Raw genomic sequence first — 14782 nt, 5'->3', positions numbered from 1 at the left:
CTAGCCATTAAGCATAGTGGGTGCATTTTTTGAAGATTGTTAATTAAAAAAATAATAAAAATAAAGAATACATTTAGTGTGAAAGGGATGTCTTCTAGTGATGAACCTACAGAGAGTTATCAATCAAGTTCCTCTCAACTCTAGCCTCTGTGGGGATTTTAGCATATTTCTGCTAATTGTTTTCATGTAGTCCTATGACCCAGAAATGTAGGCCTACTGTTTTGGTTCAGTCTCATCTCTCTCATAGTCCGTCTTTTCAGTTGCAACTATTTTAAGTGAAAAACATCTGATAACCCTTCTGTTCTGTACCTGCCAAGCATAGAACAGCCCACTGATAAAGTTAGCAACACGCTAACACGTCAGCCATTTGTAAAATGTTGTGTTTACAGCCCCTTTCAGTGCATCCAAAAGGCCAAAATAAACAGTTTTGTAAAAAAAAAAAAAAAAAAGTTAACAACTAGCAAGTGAACACAAACACGTCAGCCATACGGTGGTAATATGTTAGCGTTAACAGCTTCTTTCACAGCATTCAATAAATCAAGATAAACTGTTTACGCAACAATAAATAGATAAAGTTAAGCAGCTAGCTAGTGAACACAAACATGTTAGCCATTTATGGTGGTGATATGTTGCGTTCACAGCTTCTTTCACTGCGTTCAAGAGGCCAAAATAAATAATCAAACCATCCAGCAAACACTTGTGAAAGTGAACTTTTAGACAAGAATAAAACACTGGAAGCATTGCATTCAATTCAGAGGTTTATTCATTGATTTGACCAAGAAACAACTGTTTTTATAAAAGGACATTTTACATGAGAGCAACAAGGAGATATGCATTTGGTCATTGGATTGAAAATCCAGTCTCTATCAAAAAACAAAAAAAAAGGAAATGTATATAACTTAACAATAAAAAAACAAACTATGGTCACCACTTCACTTTGTTTTTTTACAAAGTCTGTAATAATAATAATTTATAGGCTTTAATACATACCGTTGCTTTCCATTCGTCGGCATGGTTGGTTGTGAACGCAGGGCTTGTGCTAGAGAAAGGCATGTACAGTACAGTACCAAAGTCTTGGCCAGTCTAAAACCCCTTTGTTAGAACTGTTGTGTTGTTGTTGGGGAGGGACTGCAGGTATAGGGAGGACAACAAAGGCTACTCTGTTGTTCCCTGAAGCCTCCATTCCCTCACTGGTTCTCTTCCCATGCGGGCGGAGTTAGGCTTATCGTGTGAGGTGTGAGGGTCGCGAGCGGTCCAGAGGTTCAGAGGCGCGATTAGAAACACAAGGAGCCCAGGCCCGCAGCTACCCTGCCTGGATCAGGTGTATAAAAAACACATGTGGGAGCCCACAAACTCCCCTCTGCATAAGCAAAATAGTGCCTGGGGATTGGCTAGTGCGATTGATTTCATTATACCTCCATAGGCACGCTAACAGGAATACTGTAGGGGTTTTCCTTCATTTTCTTTTTACTTCTCTACACCGTTATGTCCATCCATAAGTTATCAATGGCGGCTGTGTGTGTCTTTCTGAACTATAAGTGCAGTTTCTTCTTCTTCAGTTTGCACATTCAAGACAACATTAAAAAAAAGTCACTTTGTGCAGCTTCACTCCCTCCCCAAAGTCCTTGACCATGAGCACAGTCTGGGTTGTCCTAAGAAATTAAAACGGCACAATTTATGATGGAGTGTACATTTTGACACACATAAACAGTACCTTGAAGATATACACAATATTAAAAAAGTCAGCATAGAGAGCCAACTTCAGTTTTTTCCATTCGTCCAACTAGATTTCACCAAAACATGGTTGGACACACAACGTTTCTACAACATACTGTACATAAACACTTTCTATGTGTGATTCTTTCCACCGGGTGACAATTAAAGAACATATTAATGCCGTACGGTTAGGTGAAAACCAACTACAAAAAGTTTGGATTAAAAAAAAACTAAACGGCCACACATGTACAGACAGACACTTAAAAAATAGTTTGAACACTTGCTTGGCCAATGCTAGATAATACTGGAATGTATTCTTGGAAGACAAAAAAAAAATAAAAGAAAGCGAGAGGGGAGAAAGTCAAACCTTTTTGTCTATCCTCTGGCTTCTTGTAAACAGCAATTTGAATGTAATGCTAAACAGCTGAGAGGGCTGCGGATCAAACGGCTGGGGGGAGCCGGTCGTTGGCTTTTCTTCATTCTGTTCCTTTTTTTTTCATTCACTCCGGACTATGTTGTTCTGAGCACAGACACGTGAAAAAGGCAACACTTGTCCACATAAAAAAAACACTGATAATGCAATGCATAAACATCCCTTTTAGGTCATGGCATTCTTCCGTTAGAACAGATACTGTGCTACAGCGTGCCTGCAGATCGACGTCAGCGTGCGGGCTTAACGTGACTTCACATGGGTCCAGCTGAGCGTTTGTGCACGTCTCAGCTACTTTAAAAAGATAAGAAAGGAATCCTACCTTGCTGGTTAATAGAAAAATCCAAGGCGTTTGGTTGCTTATTGATCTAATGCTGGAGTTAGGGCAACTTGAATGACAGGTGCAACGGTTAGTGTTGGACTCAATGGCCTGCCAGCAACGGCAGGGCTGAGACAAAACAGTGTTAAATGTACAGTCAAAATGAAGACTCCAGTCAAAATAGGCAGAGTGCCCTCAGAGGGTTACTGCAGGGTATTTTCTAAAAGTGTGTGTGTGTGTGTGTGTGTGTGTGTGTGTGTGTGTGTGTGTGTGTGTGTGTGTGTGTGTGTGTGTGTGTGTGTGTGTGTGTGTGTGTGTGTGTGTGTGTGTGTGTGTGTGTGTGTGTGTGTGTGTTCATCGATTGCCATGGCTGGTGAGCTCATTCAGTCCTTAAGGCACAGGCTGTCAGTGGGGGGAGTTTTCATTCACAAGGCGAATCCTGAATCGTGACGGTAACTCTAAATATAGTAAAAAATATTCCTTCACAAATTCCAAAGAGGCACCTCAGTATCTGTACTGTACTTTGCATCAACCACAGTCGGCGAGTTATTCAGTCGAAACAACACAAGGCACTTTGGCAAAAATACAAATTTTTCATATAGCATTAACAAAATAAAAAGGAATAAAAAATATAAGACACGTCCCCCAAAAAAATAAGTTAACATTACAAAAGTGTCTTTTTTTAAGGAAATACTGCAGTGGAACTATCGTCAACACTTGTCTGTCACATAATCAGCCCAGCAAAGAAAAACATGATGGTCAAGGCCTCTTGTACATTTCTTTTTAAACACAATAACAACCCAAAAGAATAAGAGTTCTCTTCTTGTTTCCAAACTTCCTCTCCTTTAAACAATGGTTCTCTTTTCATTCTCTCCGTTTCGGTGTTGGAAGTTTATTTGGACTCCGGCAATGTTTTTTTTTTTTGCTGAAACAGGAATGTTTGCTGGTTTTGCATAGTAGAGAGTTGGGTAGAATGACGTCGGTTGGAGGGGCTAATATTTCTGCATCATGGGCACTTTAACAGTCTTGATCTCTGCTATATGGGAGGACTTCTGGATGATGCAGCTGGTGGTCCCAGAGACACTGTCCTTCCCCTGAGCCAAGTTGGTCAGGGCCATGGCCGCATTGATCTCCCTCCAATACGTCTCGTCTTTGCCCTTGACCTTCTCCTTATGAGCGGCTACCACACCAACGCTGCCACTGAGGAGCAACACAGCACAGCACAGCACAGAAGAGTTAGAGGTCAGGTTGAGATGGTAATGACTTAAAAGATTTGATCTGGACTGCCAAGTAAGAACAAGTCTACTCACTTTTCATATTTAGTTGATCCATGGTCTGTAGTTTCTGAAAGCACAAGAGGGAGAGAAAAAGAGGGTTAGGGTTAATGCAAGACATGGCAGGCAAAAACATGATTTTTTCAACCCAAAATCTCAAGCACTCACATCAACACAACTTTCCAAAATGATTCTTAACACTATTCTGATGGTTATTACAGAAGGATGTGATCATATGTTGTTCATTGCCTGATTATTAAAACATGTTGTTCTTTAGAAAATGCATTTTTCAAGACCTGTACGTTGTAAATGAAAAAAGGCTATATCCAATATATATATGAGAGAGAGAGAGAGAGAGAGAGAGAGAGAGAGAGAGAGAGAGAGAGAGAGAGAATCAGAATTGTTTTAATGTAAGTAATCAACTGGCAAAGTTTCATGGTGATATCTTTAAGTTAGAAATGTTACCCTATTCACCTGCAGTGTCTGGCAATAATTTAAGGTCTCTGAGGTCATTGAGGATTCACTGAAATCTAGCTTAACATATACGCTTGGGAAGTGTGTGTGTGTGTGTGTGTGTGCGTGTGCGTGCGTGCGCGTGCCTGCCCATAGTTTTTTGTGAGGTCATACAGTATGTGTAAACCCTATCCTGTGCAAACATGTGTTGCTCTGTTTTCTCTCCCCACTCCGAAGCCGAGTAGCAAAAAAGCACATTCTGCAAGAAGCCGTCAAGAAACAAGGTGACTAATAGGATGGAGTTGAAAGATGTTGCGTATGACTCATACACTCCATTCGCTAATATTTAGAAAGAAAAAACAAATGGGCCCGGGCCAACGTAATTGAGTTGTCCCAGGAAATCAGATTGAAAATGACTGAGCGTAAAAGATTTGAGTGGGAATGAAAAGGCAGCAAAGTGAGTCAGTGAGAGAAAGATGGATGTCTGCTCTCGTTTTCTTTTGTTGGGTTTTTTTTTCTCCTCCAATGGGAGCAATCTCTATCTCATATGTAAAACATTAGTGGGGGAATAGCAAAGTCATTAAACAATGAAACCAAACTTTTCTTCGGGGCAACCAGTGTGTTTACTTCAGCACGCTGCTCAATCGCAGAGCAAGACCGGGTGCACGTCATGACGTGTGTGTGTGTGATTGCGATGAAAACTGTCTCCCGTCTTGGGCCCAGCTCAAGGTACATTTTGCCCAACGCTGAATATGATGATGACAAAGGCTTGGCTATCCATGAGGCGTTAAAAGAGGGCAGAGCATGTGGATTTCCTTTTGAAACCCCTAGGCGCTCTCTCTCTAAGTTACCTCTACAAACAGCTAAAGCTCTGTGAGCTTTTAAGAAGCCCAATCTCCACCAGGTATAGCTTACTTAAGTTACGTTTAAAGGGAAAATGTCCATTTATTCGAAAAAGATCAAAGAGTTGGTCTTTGCTAGACCTTTAGCCCAACAATGAGTCCTTGCTCTCGTGCATTGACTGTTTTCTTCCCATTTCCCAGATGCCCCGTCACCAGATACCTCACCCATTCTCCTGCAGCCCTCACGCCACATCTCCCAGTAAAGCAAAATGTCTAAACCGTATAAGCTGCCATTTTAACGAGCCCTTCCCTCGCATCGCCACCACCGCCGCAACACAGCAGTCGACAGGCATTCCTGAGCGCTAATGAAAAATCTGCACCCTTCATTTTCGCTGGAATTTCGTTCCCATGATTGTAAGAAAAAGGGGCTGGAAAAGGTTGCGCAAGGACACTGGCTTTGGGGTTTAAGCATCGCCGCAGACATGGAGAGCCAAAAACCTCTAGCAATCGGTGACACATACAGTCAAGGTTTTATCGTTTTACTGTGTCACCTCATACCTCTCCAAAGCCCTCCATAGACTTTCATTAAAACAGAATTCAACATTCAGGCGCTTGCAAGCTGCCATATAAGTGCTAATTCCTCTCAACGTCTTGCTCTGTTCCACCCTTGTTTTCCAAAAAATTGTTTCCCATGTAGCGTGACCCACGCTGACAGTAAACCTTGGTTTGCAAGGCCTCGGGCCTGATTATGAAATTTCCTGTAGTTTTCTCTTTGGTCGGTTCCATAATAGGTCTATTCCCACAGAGGGAGATAGGCTTCACTCTCTCCACAATTTTCTCTCTGGGTTGATGGTTCTTAGACAGAAGGAGAGAGGAATGTGTGAGAGGGAGAGATGAGGACATGATAGGCCAGGATGCAAACCACAGTGGAGAGACTTCTAGGTGTTAGTGCGTCAAAGCGTTCCAACAAAAATCCATCCGGCCGCAACTCCCCGCCGTCCTATCTTCCCCCTAGGCCTTTATCTAGCTTTTATCAGCGAGTCCCTTTCCCTTCTATTGATATTACTCAGCTCCATGATCCTCTGTGCTGCTCTCATAGCTGCTGATCCAGGTACTTTGAGACGCTGCCCAGCCAAAACAAATGCATTGTTTCCCGCCTATGTTTTAATAAAGGGGTGACTCGGTGCTACGTCTTTTTCCACAATTTCAAAATCTGTTTTTAAAAGTCCTCGATATTATCCATCTCCTCTTCATCCCCCATTCCCCCCCCCCCCCCTCAAATTGTATATTTTGTGGCCAATTTTCAAACTTGTATATTTTGTGGGCATTTTTTTTTTTCATTTCAAACTTGTGTGAATGCATCCTCTCTCATCCTCTGTTGATTCTTGCCAGTTTCCCCTAAGGCAGATTGCTCCTGATTAAAAATATGCACGGTTCTCCATAATCACAGCTCTGTAATTACAGAGGCCTATAACACTGTTTTCATGTGTTGTTTATGTTCCCCCCCCAAAAAAGCATATCAGCGCAGTGTTTACTGCTGCGGTGCTCCGTGCACAGATTGCCCTGGTGACAGCAGCCAGACGCTTTGATAGAGCAGCAGCGTTGTCTGAGACAAACAACATGCAGAGCAAAGTGTCACTGTGTGTGTTGTGTGGAGTCACTGTTAAGTGTAGTGTGAGTCTTTCCATCCACCAGGGTTAAGTGTTTCCAGTGTGTGTGTGTGTGCATGTGTGTGTGTGTGTGTGTGTGTGCGCGCATGTGTGTGTGTGTGTGTGTGTGTGTGTGTGTGTGTGTGCGTGTGTGTGTGTGTTTGTGTAGTTAGCTACTTTCCAGATGCTACGTTCAATACATACAAAACAATGCATTCTGACATTTCTAGCAGGTGGAGAACTGGTGGATGCAAAGCTAAGGGGACCACCCTGACCCAACCCAATCCCTTAAACTCGGCACTAGTTCTCTGCCCTTAGGGAACCCCGGGATCTGGATATGCACCACCGCATACCAAAACTCTATTTCCAAAGCTCTGTGCCTAAAACATCTCCAACTCAGATTTTTTAAAACAAACGCTTTGCCAAAGACTCAATAAATCCTCAATAAATCACCCAGGACCTTTTTTTTAAGGTCCTGGGTGTCCTTTTTTTCTTGTTTTTTCTACTTCTTTTTCTCTAATACTCTGCTACTGAACACTGGGTCCACTCCGCTGTTGCCTTTGGGCTCCAGCGACAGTGGGGTTTCACGGACCGCCGGAGGGGAAAGCTAAGAAGTTCGGGGATGGTTTGTCTCTGGCGGCGTGCTGGAAAAGTCCAAAAATACTAGCTCACTTAACATCACCGCGGGGAAATTGAGGGAGAGCAAGAAGAGGGCAGGAAAAGAAAAGAAAAGAGAGAAAAAAAAAAGTAGCTTTAACAAAAACTTTGGGAAAATGAGGGAAAACAAGCGGGGTCTGACAAATTAGAGAGGGACTGAGGTTACACCTGTTAAAGACGAACCGCGGAGGACAGCGGTTCACTATCATCATCATTACCATCTGGTGCTGTTGTTAGCAACATACAACAATAAACAAGGCAGCGCCTGTAGCGCAAAACCAAGGGCTGGGCCGAATTAGGGCAGACAAATAAACACGCACAAATACAAACACACACATTTTACGTGACAGTTACGTTGTAAGGCATTTAGGTGGTCTTATCCAAAGTGTCAGCTGGTACGTCACTGCAAATCACATTGAGCTAAGTCTTGAAAGGCATTTACAATGTTTTAATTACCATAAAAACAACAGATCAGCCGATCAGGGGAGGAGCAGGGACTTGTGGGTATTTGTGTTAACATTTTTGGGAAATGATTACCTTTTTTTCTGAGACTGAATGGAGAAGCCTGGTACCACTCTCATGTTTGTGCATAAACGAAAAAAAAAGCCGATTCAAAGGTAGAACATTTCTACGAGGTTGAAACATCTGCCCACCAGCACTTCTACAACTCACTTATCAACTTATATTAACTTTTAAAAGTTAAATTGTCACTTGTAAATATTACTTAATACTTCATAATTGTAATTTTAATTTTTAAAAGACCAAGCAAATGTCCTGGAGGATAAACACAGGTCAGGGAGTCTGTTTATGGTTCTGCAAAAATAGCTTATACAACTGATCTATATCTGAAATACTAGTAAAGTATGAATTCATAATTAGTTTGCCATTTGTTTGAATATTTAACAAAAAGATAAGCTATTACACAAATGAATCAGAAAGTTGTACGTCACTAATCAGAGGCTAAATTGCGCTTACTTTTCGACCGGAATGAGACGTTTATTCCATCCACCGAGAGAAATAGTTGGAAAGACACACACAAACAGTCGCACACACACACACACACACACACACACACACACACACACACACACACACACACACACACACACACACACACACACACAAAGACACACACAGACTCAATTGTTGAAAGTGAGGAAATGAGCTAAGCTGATTTCCTCTTAAGCACCTGATGAGAGCCAGAGTGGCGTCGTTGCACACTCGACAATCTGCTCACTCGCTGACCTGTGCAACCGCAGAGCAGCTCTCTGGGATGAGGACAGATCATTGTGTCATCACCACGCAGAGCCTTTGATTTCTCTCTCCGGCTGAAGATGAGTCAGGGGCTTACTGTCACCGCACACTGAGTCATAGAGCTCATAACTGGACACAAGATGTCTCCTCCTGCAGACACACTTTACCTCTAGCAACGCCTGAGTTATGAAGCGTATAGGTCGTAGGATATAATTACTGAGTGGGCAGACATGTCAGTGCACAAGTCTTTTTGGTTCAGACCAAAGAAAGGAACCTATGTATACGTCAGGCGATGTATGGCGAGGTCTATAGATGCTAACTTTGATTTCACAACGACAAAGTTTAAAGATCAGCTATTATGTAAAATGCCCTTTTTCATGGTTTTTCAACATTAATATGGGTCCCCCGTGTGACTGATACTCCCAGGTATTACAAAAAAACAACCCACTCTCTTTGTACCCACCTTTGAAAATTGAAAATATGTGTCGGATTTCTTTCCCCTTATGACGTCATAAGGGGAGAAGCCACACTGAGCCAAACTTGACTTAGCACTACCTCCACCTGTGATAATGACACCCCGACATACTCCTGAATCAGTGAGATTCAGGGCCAATCAGAGCAAACTGGGCCTCTTGGAAGGCTGGCCTTAAAGAGACAGACTCTAAAACAGAGCGTTTCACACAGAGGCTGAAAAGAGGAGATTCAGCAATGGAACTGTGATAATTATAAAGATAATTTTTCACTAAACCATGAAAACTGTTTCTAGTAGAAACACACATTGTGTCACAGAAAATGTGCATAATATGTGACCTTTAAGCATGAAGTGCAACGCAGGGCCACCACTAAGCCTTTTGGGCATCCAGATCAATCATTTCCATTTTTTTTTCAATGACCCGTGATTTTTATAACGTCAAGAAGAGTCTGTAAATGAAGTTAGCGATGCCTTGGCACTCCACTGCCCTGCGCTCTGCCAACACTCCTTTTATATTACCCCTCCGAGCCATTCCTCTCTCTCTCTCTCTCTCTGTCTGTCTGTCTCTCTGTCTCTACGGGTGGTGAATACGTCTGAGTCGGAGGCTCCAAAGAACCAAACTGTCAAATCCACTCAGTTAGCCAAAGACATCATGCACGGCATGAATTAAATGCCTTCTCCGTTTACCCTGACAACACTTTCATCACAAAATATTGAATAATTAGCCCTTTCACCATTAAATAGAACATGCACCGGGCGACAGAGCCAGACACATACTGATCCGCTGCCTAAAAGTGACTCCACCATCCGCTGCTTTTTTTTAAAAATGATTTGCAAAAAATGTTCTGCCTCCACGTCTGCCTGGCAGATGACGCGCTGGTCTGGCCGCGGTCAGGGCAGATAGCTAAGAACCAGATTGTGTCTTCTTTTTGCTAGATGGAGGAATAATAACAGTGTTTCAGATGTTAAAGCACTGGCCCGGGATGTCATTGTGTTTACGAGTGCCAGTAAACAGAGTGTAATCAGGGCCCCCGTAAAATCAGCCAAAATGAAAAAGAGCGTCTCGACGAAAGAGTAAATATGTTGTCATGGGCGAGCGTGCAAGCATCTCCTCGGTGTGTGCGTGGTGGGTGCGACGGCCAGGGTGTCATGGACAAACAAGAAAGAAAGAAAGAAAGAAAGAAAGAAAGAAAGAAAGAAAGAAAGAAAGAAAGAAAGAAAGAAAGAAAGAAAGAAAGAAAGAAAGAAAGAAAGAAAGAAAGAAAGAAAGAAAGAAAGAAAGAAAGAAAGAAAGAAAGAAAGAAAGAAAAAGAAAGAAAGAAAGAGGAAAGGAAAGGGAGCGTCATGAGCCGAGATGGGGTTTGGCGTGACAACACATGAGTCTATGACAACGATCATCAGAAAAGATTGGAAAGGAGACGGCGATATCATCTGAGGATCAGACGGCTCATTCTTCAAATGCTGACTTCATGTCAACAGCAAAAACCGCTGTGATGATGAACAGATGATTCTGTTATCAGTGCTCGACACAACAGGTACAACGTAGACAAAACGGGGCTCTTATGACTCTTATGGAGAGCCAAAAGTGCCAAAATTCACCTCCAGTTTTTCCATTAAAACCTGTGTAAAAAGCGCTATTTTATCAGTCAAAAGCTGAGCTTTTTTATGCACATTATACCGGAAACCGCGTTTTAACTAGAAGGGCATTGTGGCACTTTTGAGTTTCCATATGCTCTTCCCGGACGGGCCCGTTCCAGCACAGGTCTCTGAGTAATGTCCTCGGCGATGGACTAACGGCTGTTGTTTGCGGTGCGGGGAAAAAACACACATTAGCAGAGAGAGAAAAAAGGCAGAAAACCCACGAAGTAAACATTATTCAGATTTTTAAGTGTTTTCATGTGCCCAAAAATATCCTTTTTTTTCGGGAGCTGGAGGCCAAATGATATGTTTGCGCTGAACTCCACTGCATCATTATGTTGCAATTCGTCAGAGTGGTAGGCAGAAGTGCCCTCTTACACTCTTGGGGGAATTCTCCGTGTGTGTGTGTGTGTGTGTGTGTGTGTGTGTGTGTGTGTGTGTGTGTGTGTGTGTGTGTGTGTGTGTGTGTGTGTGTGTGTGTGTGTTCTGTGTCCTTGTAAGGTCACACCTCTGCACTCTCATTAAACTTCTCTGTGCTCTGCTCTGTCCCGTGGGAATACACAATGCTAGTCTATTGTTCTCTAGACCGAGCTCGTTTTTTTTTAATGGAAACAATTTGTGTTTTACGCAGTCCAGGGTAGTGTAGCTCGGTTTCCCCGACAAGGCAGGCAGCTGTGCTTTCTGATTGTTTGTGTGTGTGTGTGTGTGTGTGTGTGTGTGTGTGTGTGTGTGTGTGTGTGTGTGTGCGTGCGTGCGTGCGTGTGTGTGTGTGTGTGTGTGTGTGTGTGTGTGTGTGTGTGTGTGTGTGTGTGTCGAAAAGCCCTGGCTGTGCTGATGATTTAAAAACGATCAGGTTTAGAGGGTTCATTATTCCGCACTCTTCCAGCTCTATGTTTAGGCAGTCGCTTATAAACAAGTGTCTGTGCCGATGTTTGTCTGTTAACACTTCCCCGCACGATGACGGCTAGAAATGTCTGCGAGTCTGCCGCTGTCTTTTCCCCGTTTGCCTCGCACCCAGCCTCTGCTTAGTGGTCGGAAGCCAATATCCAGGCTCCCAATGACATGAGCTTCACCATCAGGGTTTCTCTTTTCTTCTTCTTCTTCTCCTCTCTCTCTCTCTCTCTCTCTCTCTCTCTCTCTCTCTCTCTCTCTCTCTCTCTCTCTCTCTTTTGTATCCACCTTTCCATTCGCATGAAGCTGCACCACAGCTGGGTGCCAGGATTATACCTCACCTCTGCCAACTCCCAGTCCTTACCGGCCACACCCTGAAGGACACTTCCCTGGGTTTATACATCATACAGTACATCACTGGAGACTCTATATTGTGCAATATTGACTTTTTGAGTATTTTATGTAATATAAGACCCTTGTTTTGACTCATACAGTATGCATGCATTAGCCAGGGTAGTGGTAGCGTGTATCTGGAATGAAAAAATAAGGTTTTTAACTGTCTTGATGCTTATGCTTTGTGTTACCAGCGCTAATCTTCAATACACAGTAAATCCTCTATCTAATCTTCTATGCTAACTTTAGAGTGTCAGCTCACCCAAAATACACAACACATTTTTTAGCATCGCCCTTGAGATTCTAACTCTTCAGATGGTTTAGATATCTGCCTCTGAGATTATCCTCCTGATGCAATACTCGGAGCAACTCGATTACAGTGAAATAATAGCATGATGTCATGATGCATGCTTTTATTTTGGTCTAATTGACTAAGGAGGAAAAACATTTTAACAATTTAACATACTTTATTTTCATTTGTTTGCAAACCTGCCCAGAAATGCAACAATAACCTGCTGACTTCATTTTTGCTCTAAATTATTGAGCCGTAATACAATTTTCTGTTGGTTGGTCCAGATGAATTTTGGAGAAAGTTTTGAAGACGTCTAGGGAAGCACTAGGTTCAGTCTGCCTACCAGAGAAAAGGCTTGGCAGCGAGGTATCTCTGGATTACCCAGCGTAACAGGGACACTGTTTTTGTTCAAGTTATAAAAAGAACATTTCCATATTATTTCATGCTCTGAGTAGCAGAAATAAAATGCTAATAGTCCCATCATATTTTGCTGGCAGAAGCTACAGAAGCAGATTTTCAAAGGCAAAACTGTGTGTGTATATATATATATATATATATGGCTTGGGGTAAAATATGAACAGCATATGAAAAATAGGGTCGTGAACTTTATCCTTGCCTTGTGCTAACCCAATCCCTAAACGTCCTATTCCTATAACAGCCCATGAATAAAAATGATTATGGCAGACTTCCCAAATATCTCCCTATCTTCAAGAGAAGAGAAGAGCACAATCTCATTTCTTCCAACCGCGGTCTGTGTGTCTCTTAGTCACAGCCACCATGCTGTCTACCTTCTCCCAACAGGCCACTGCTGGAGAAACTCAACCCTTAGATTTGAATGGAAAGTGCCTCTCCTCTCCTCTCTATTCGTCCCTTCCAAAGTGATTCCTAAAGCCCAACCTGAACGCAGTGAGTCTTGGCAAAAAGCCTCTGTCTTGGAGCAACGCCTCCCCCCCCCCACCCCTGTCCTTGTCTTCCCTTTCTCCTTTCCTATGAAGCCTGTGGAAAGAGTAGACCGTAGCCAGTCTATCCACATCTCTAGATTCCTGAGATTGAGTCCTCATCCATCACTGTCCGTCTGGGAGTGGCTGCTTGTGACAAAGTGGCCCAGCGCCGCGTCAAGCATTGTCTTTCCCTGTTTGCACTGTGGGATATACAGATGAATTACAACCGCCGCCCATCAGTCACCAAACTCAAGTCTTCAATCAAGACACAACAGCCACTATCCCTCAACACCGGCCCTGTATAAATCATCCCAGTTGGGTTCCTCTTTAGGAGAGGCAACAAGAGAGACATTAATGGTAAAGGATATTACGCTAAAGAATATCTTGTTAGAGAGAAATGTGAAAACAGCATTGATAGAAATATTGTTTTATGTCATGAACAACCGTGAGATCTTTGAAGACATACAAGAAATCCAAACGTTGCTTTTTGCTTTTTTCCCCGCATTGCCCCAGATGACTTTTCTTCCATTCACCTGGGCGAGTCCAGCGCTCCTTAAAAGGCCGTTAACTCCCAGGATTTAATAACGGACTGGCACTCCCCTCCGACCTATTTTGAAAAGGACCTCTCTCTGCAGCCGCCATCAAACGCTGCTGTTTTCACTCAATTGCAAAAGTACTTCTTAGAAAACTACATGTATGTACTGCTTCACTGCTGTAAAACAACTTAGCTAATGCTTGATGTGGAAAGGAACAGACTTTTGTCATGAGGTCATTTTAGCAGTTTAAACAAATTCTGCTTCGTTCAGAATTAATTAATTGATTAATAACTTTGGCAATCACTTCACATTTGATCTAACGCCATCATCTGGTCAATTTGAAGAATTTTACAATATTTTAGTTTTCCTGCAAAAATAATGCCAATGATTACATTTTTAAACGCTAAATTATGAAAAGTAGACATCAGCATTTAGCTTGTAGCCTACTGCTGTAGCCATACAGAGTCGTTAGCATGGCTATAACACTTGTTCAATTATTTAAAGGAGTCCCGTTTGTAGCACGCAAACAACTGTGATTAACAGAAAAACAATAATGATGTAATGTCATATTGTTTTTTCTTGCCATGCTAGATTTAAATATCGAATAAAACTTTGGGCAAAGATTCATGGTCCCCAGAGGACAAATCCTACATGACTGTGGTTTTCACCTTTTGAGTGAATATCTCTACATCTATTGGACGGACTGCCATTAACATTCATGCTCAAGAACACTAGTGATCCATCCCCTGACTTTTCAAGCAGATACACAGTCATGTTGTGCTAAACATTAGCATGATGGCATTTCAATGTTGAGCATTTTAGCATACAAGAGATAGCATTTAGCTCACAGAGCCACTAGCATGGCTTCGGGTTGAGTCTCTTTTTTTTCCAGAAAATGTTGATTATATTAAATGACCTTTTGAAAGAGGCAGCCTATAAAATGCTATTCCTGGAAACTTGCTGGTGGTCCCTGACTTGCTTTCAGGTATTGGTACTTTTCAAAAGAAGTGTTGGCGAGCATTCTG

At 42.4% G+C, this 14782-nt stretch overlaps 1 protein-coding gene across 1 annotated transcript in view; it reads right to left on the bottom strand.

Annotated features, from left to right (window-relative positions):
* Nucleotides 1-745: 745 nt before the first annotated feature.
* Nucleotides 746-14782, bottom strand: part of mkxa (mohawk homeobox a) — a 29308-nt gene continuing 15271 nt past the window's right edge. Inside the window, exons 6-7 of the mRNA XM_080050612.1 lie at nucleotides 3776-3809; nucleotides 746-3665 (exon numbers count right to left, since the gene is read on the bottom strand). Of these exons, the coding sequence (XP_079906738.1) occupies nucleotides 3458-3665; nucleotides 3776-3809 (242 nt within the window). The 3' untranslated portion in view covers nucleotides 746-3457. The remainder of the gene's footprint in view (nucleotides 3666-3775; nucleotides 3810-14782) is intronic.

The sequence above is a fragment of the Ammodytes marinus genome (genome assembly GCF_949987685.1).
Source record: "Ammodytes marinus genome assembly, chromosome: 21".
In the NCBI taxonomy this organism is placed as follows: domain Eukaryota; kingdom Metazoa; phylum Chordata; class Actinopteri; order Uranoscopiformes; family Ammodytidae; genus Ammodytes; species Ammodytes marinus.
This window is presented reverse-complemented; position numbering and strand designations above follow the sequence as displayed.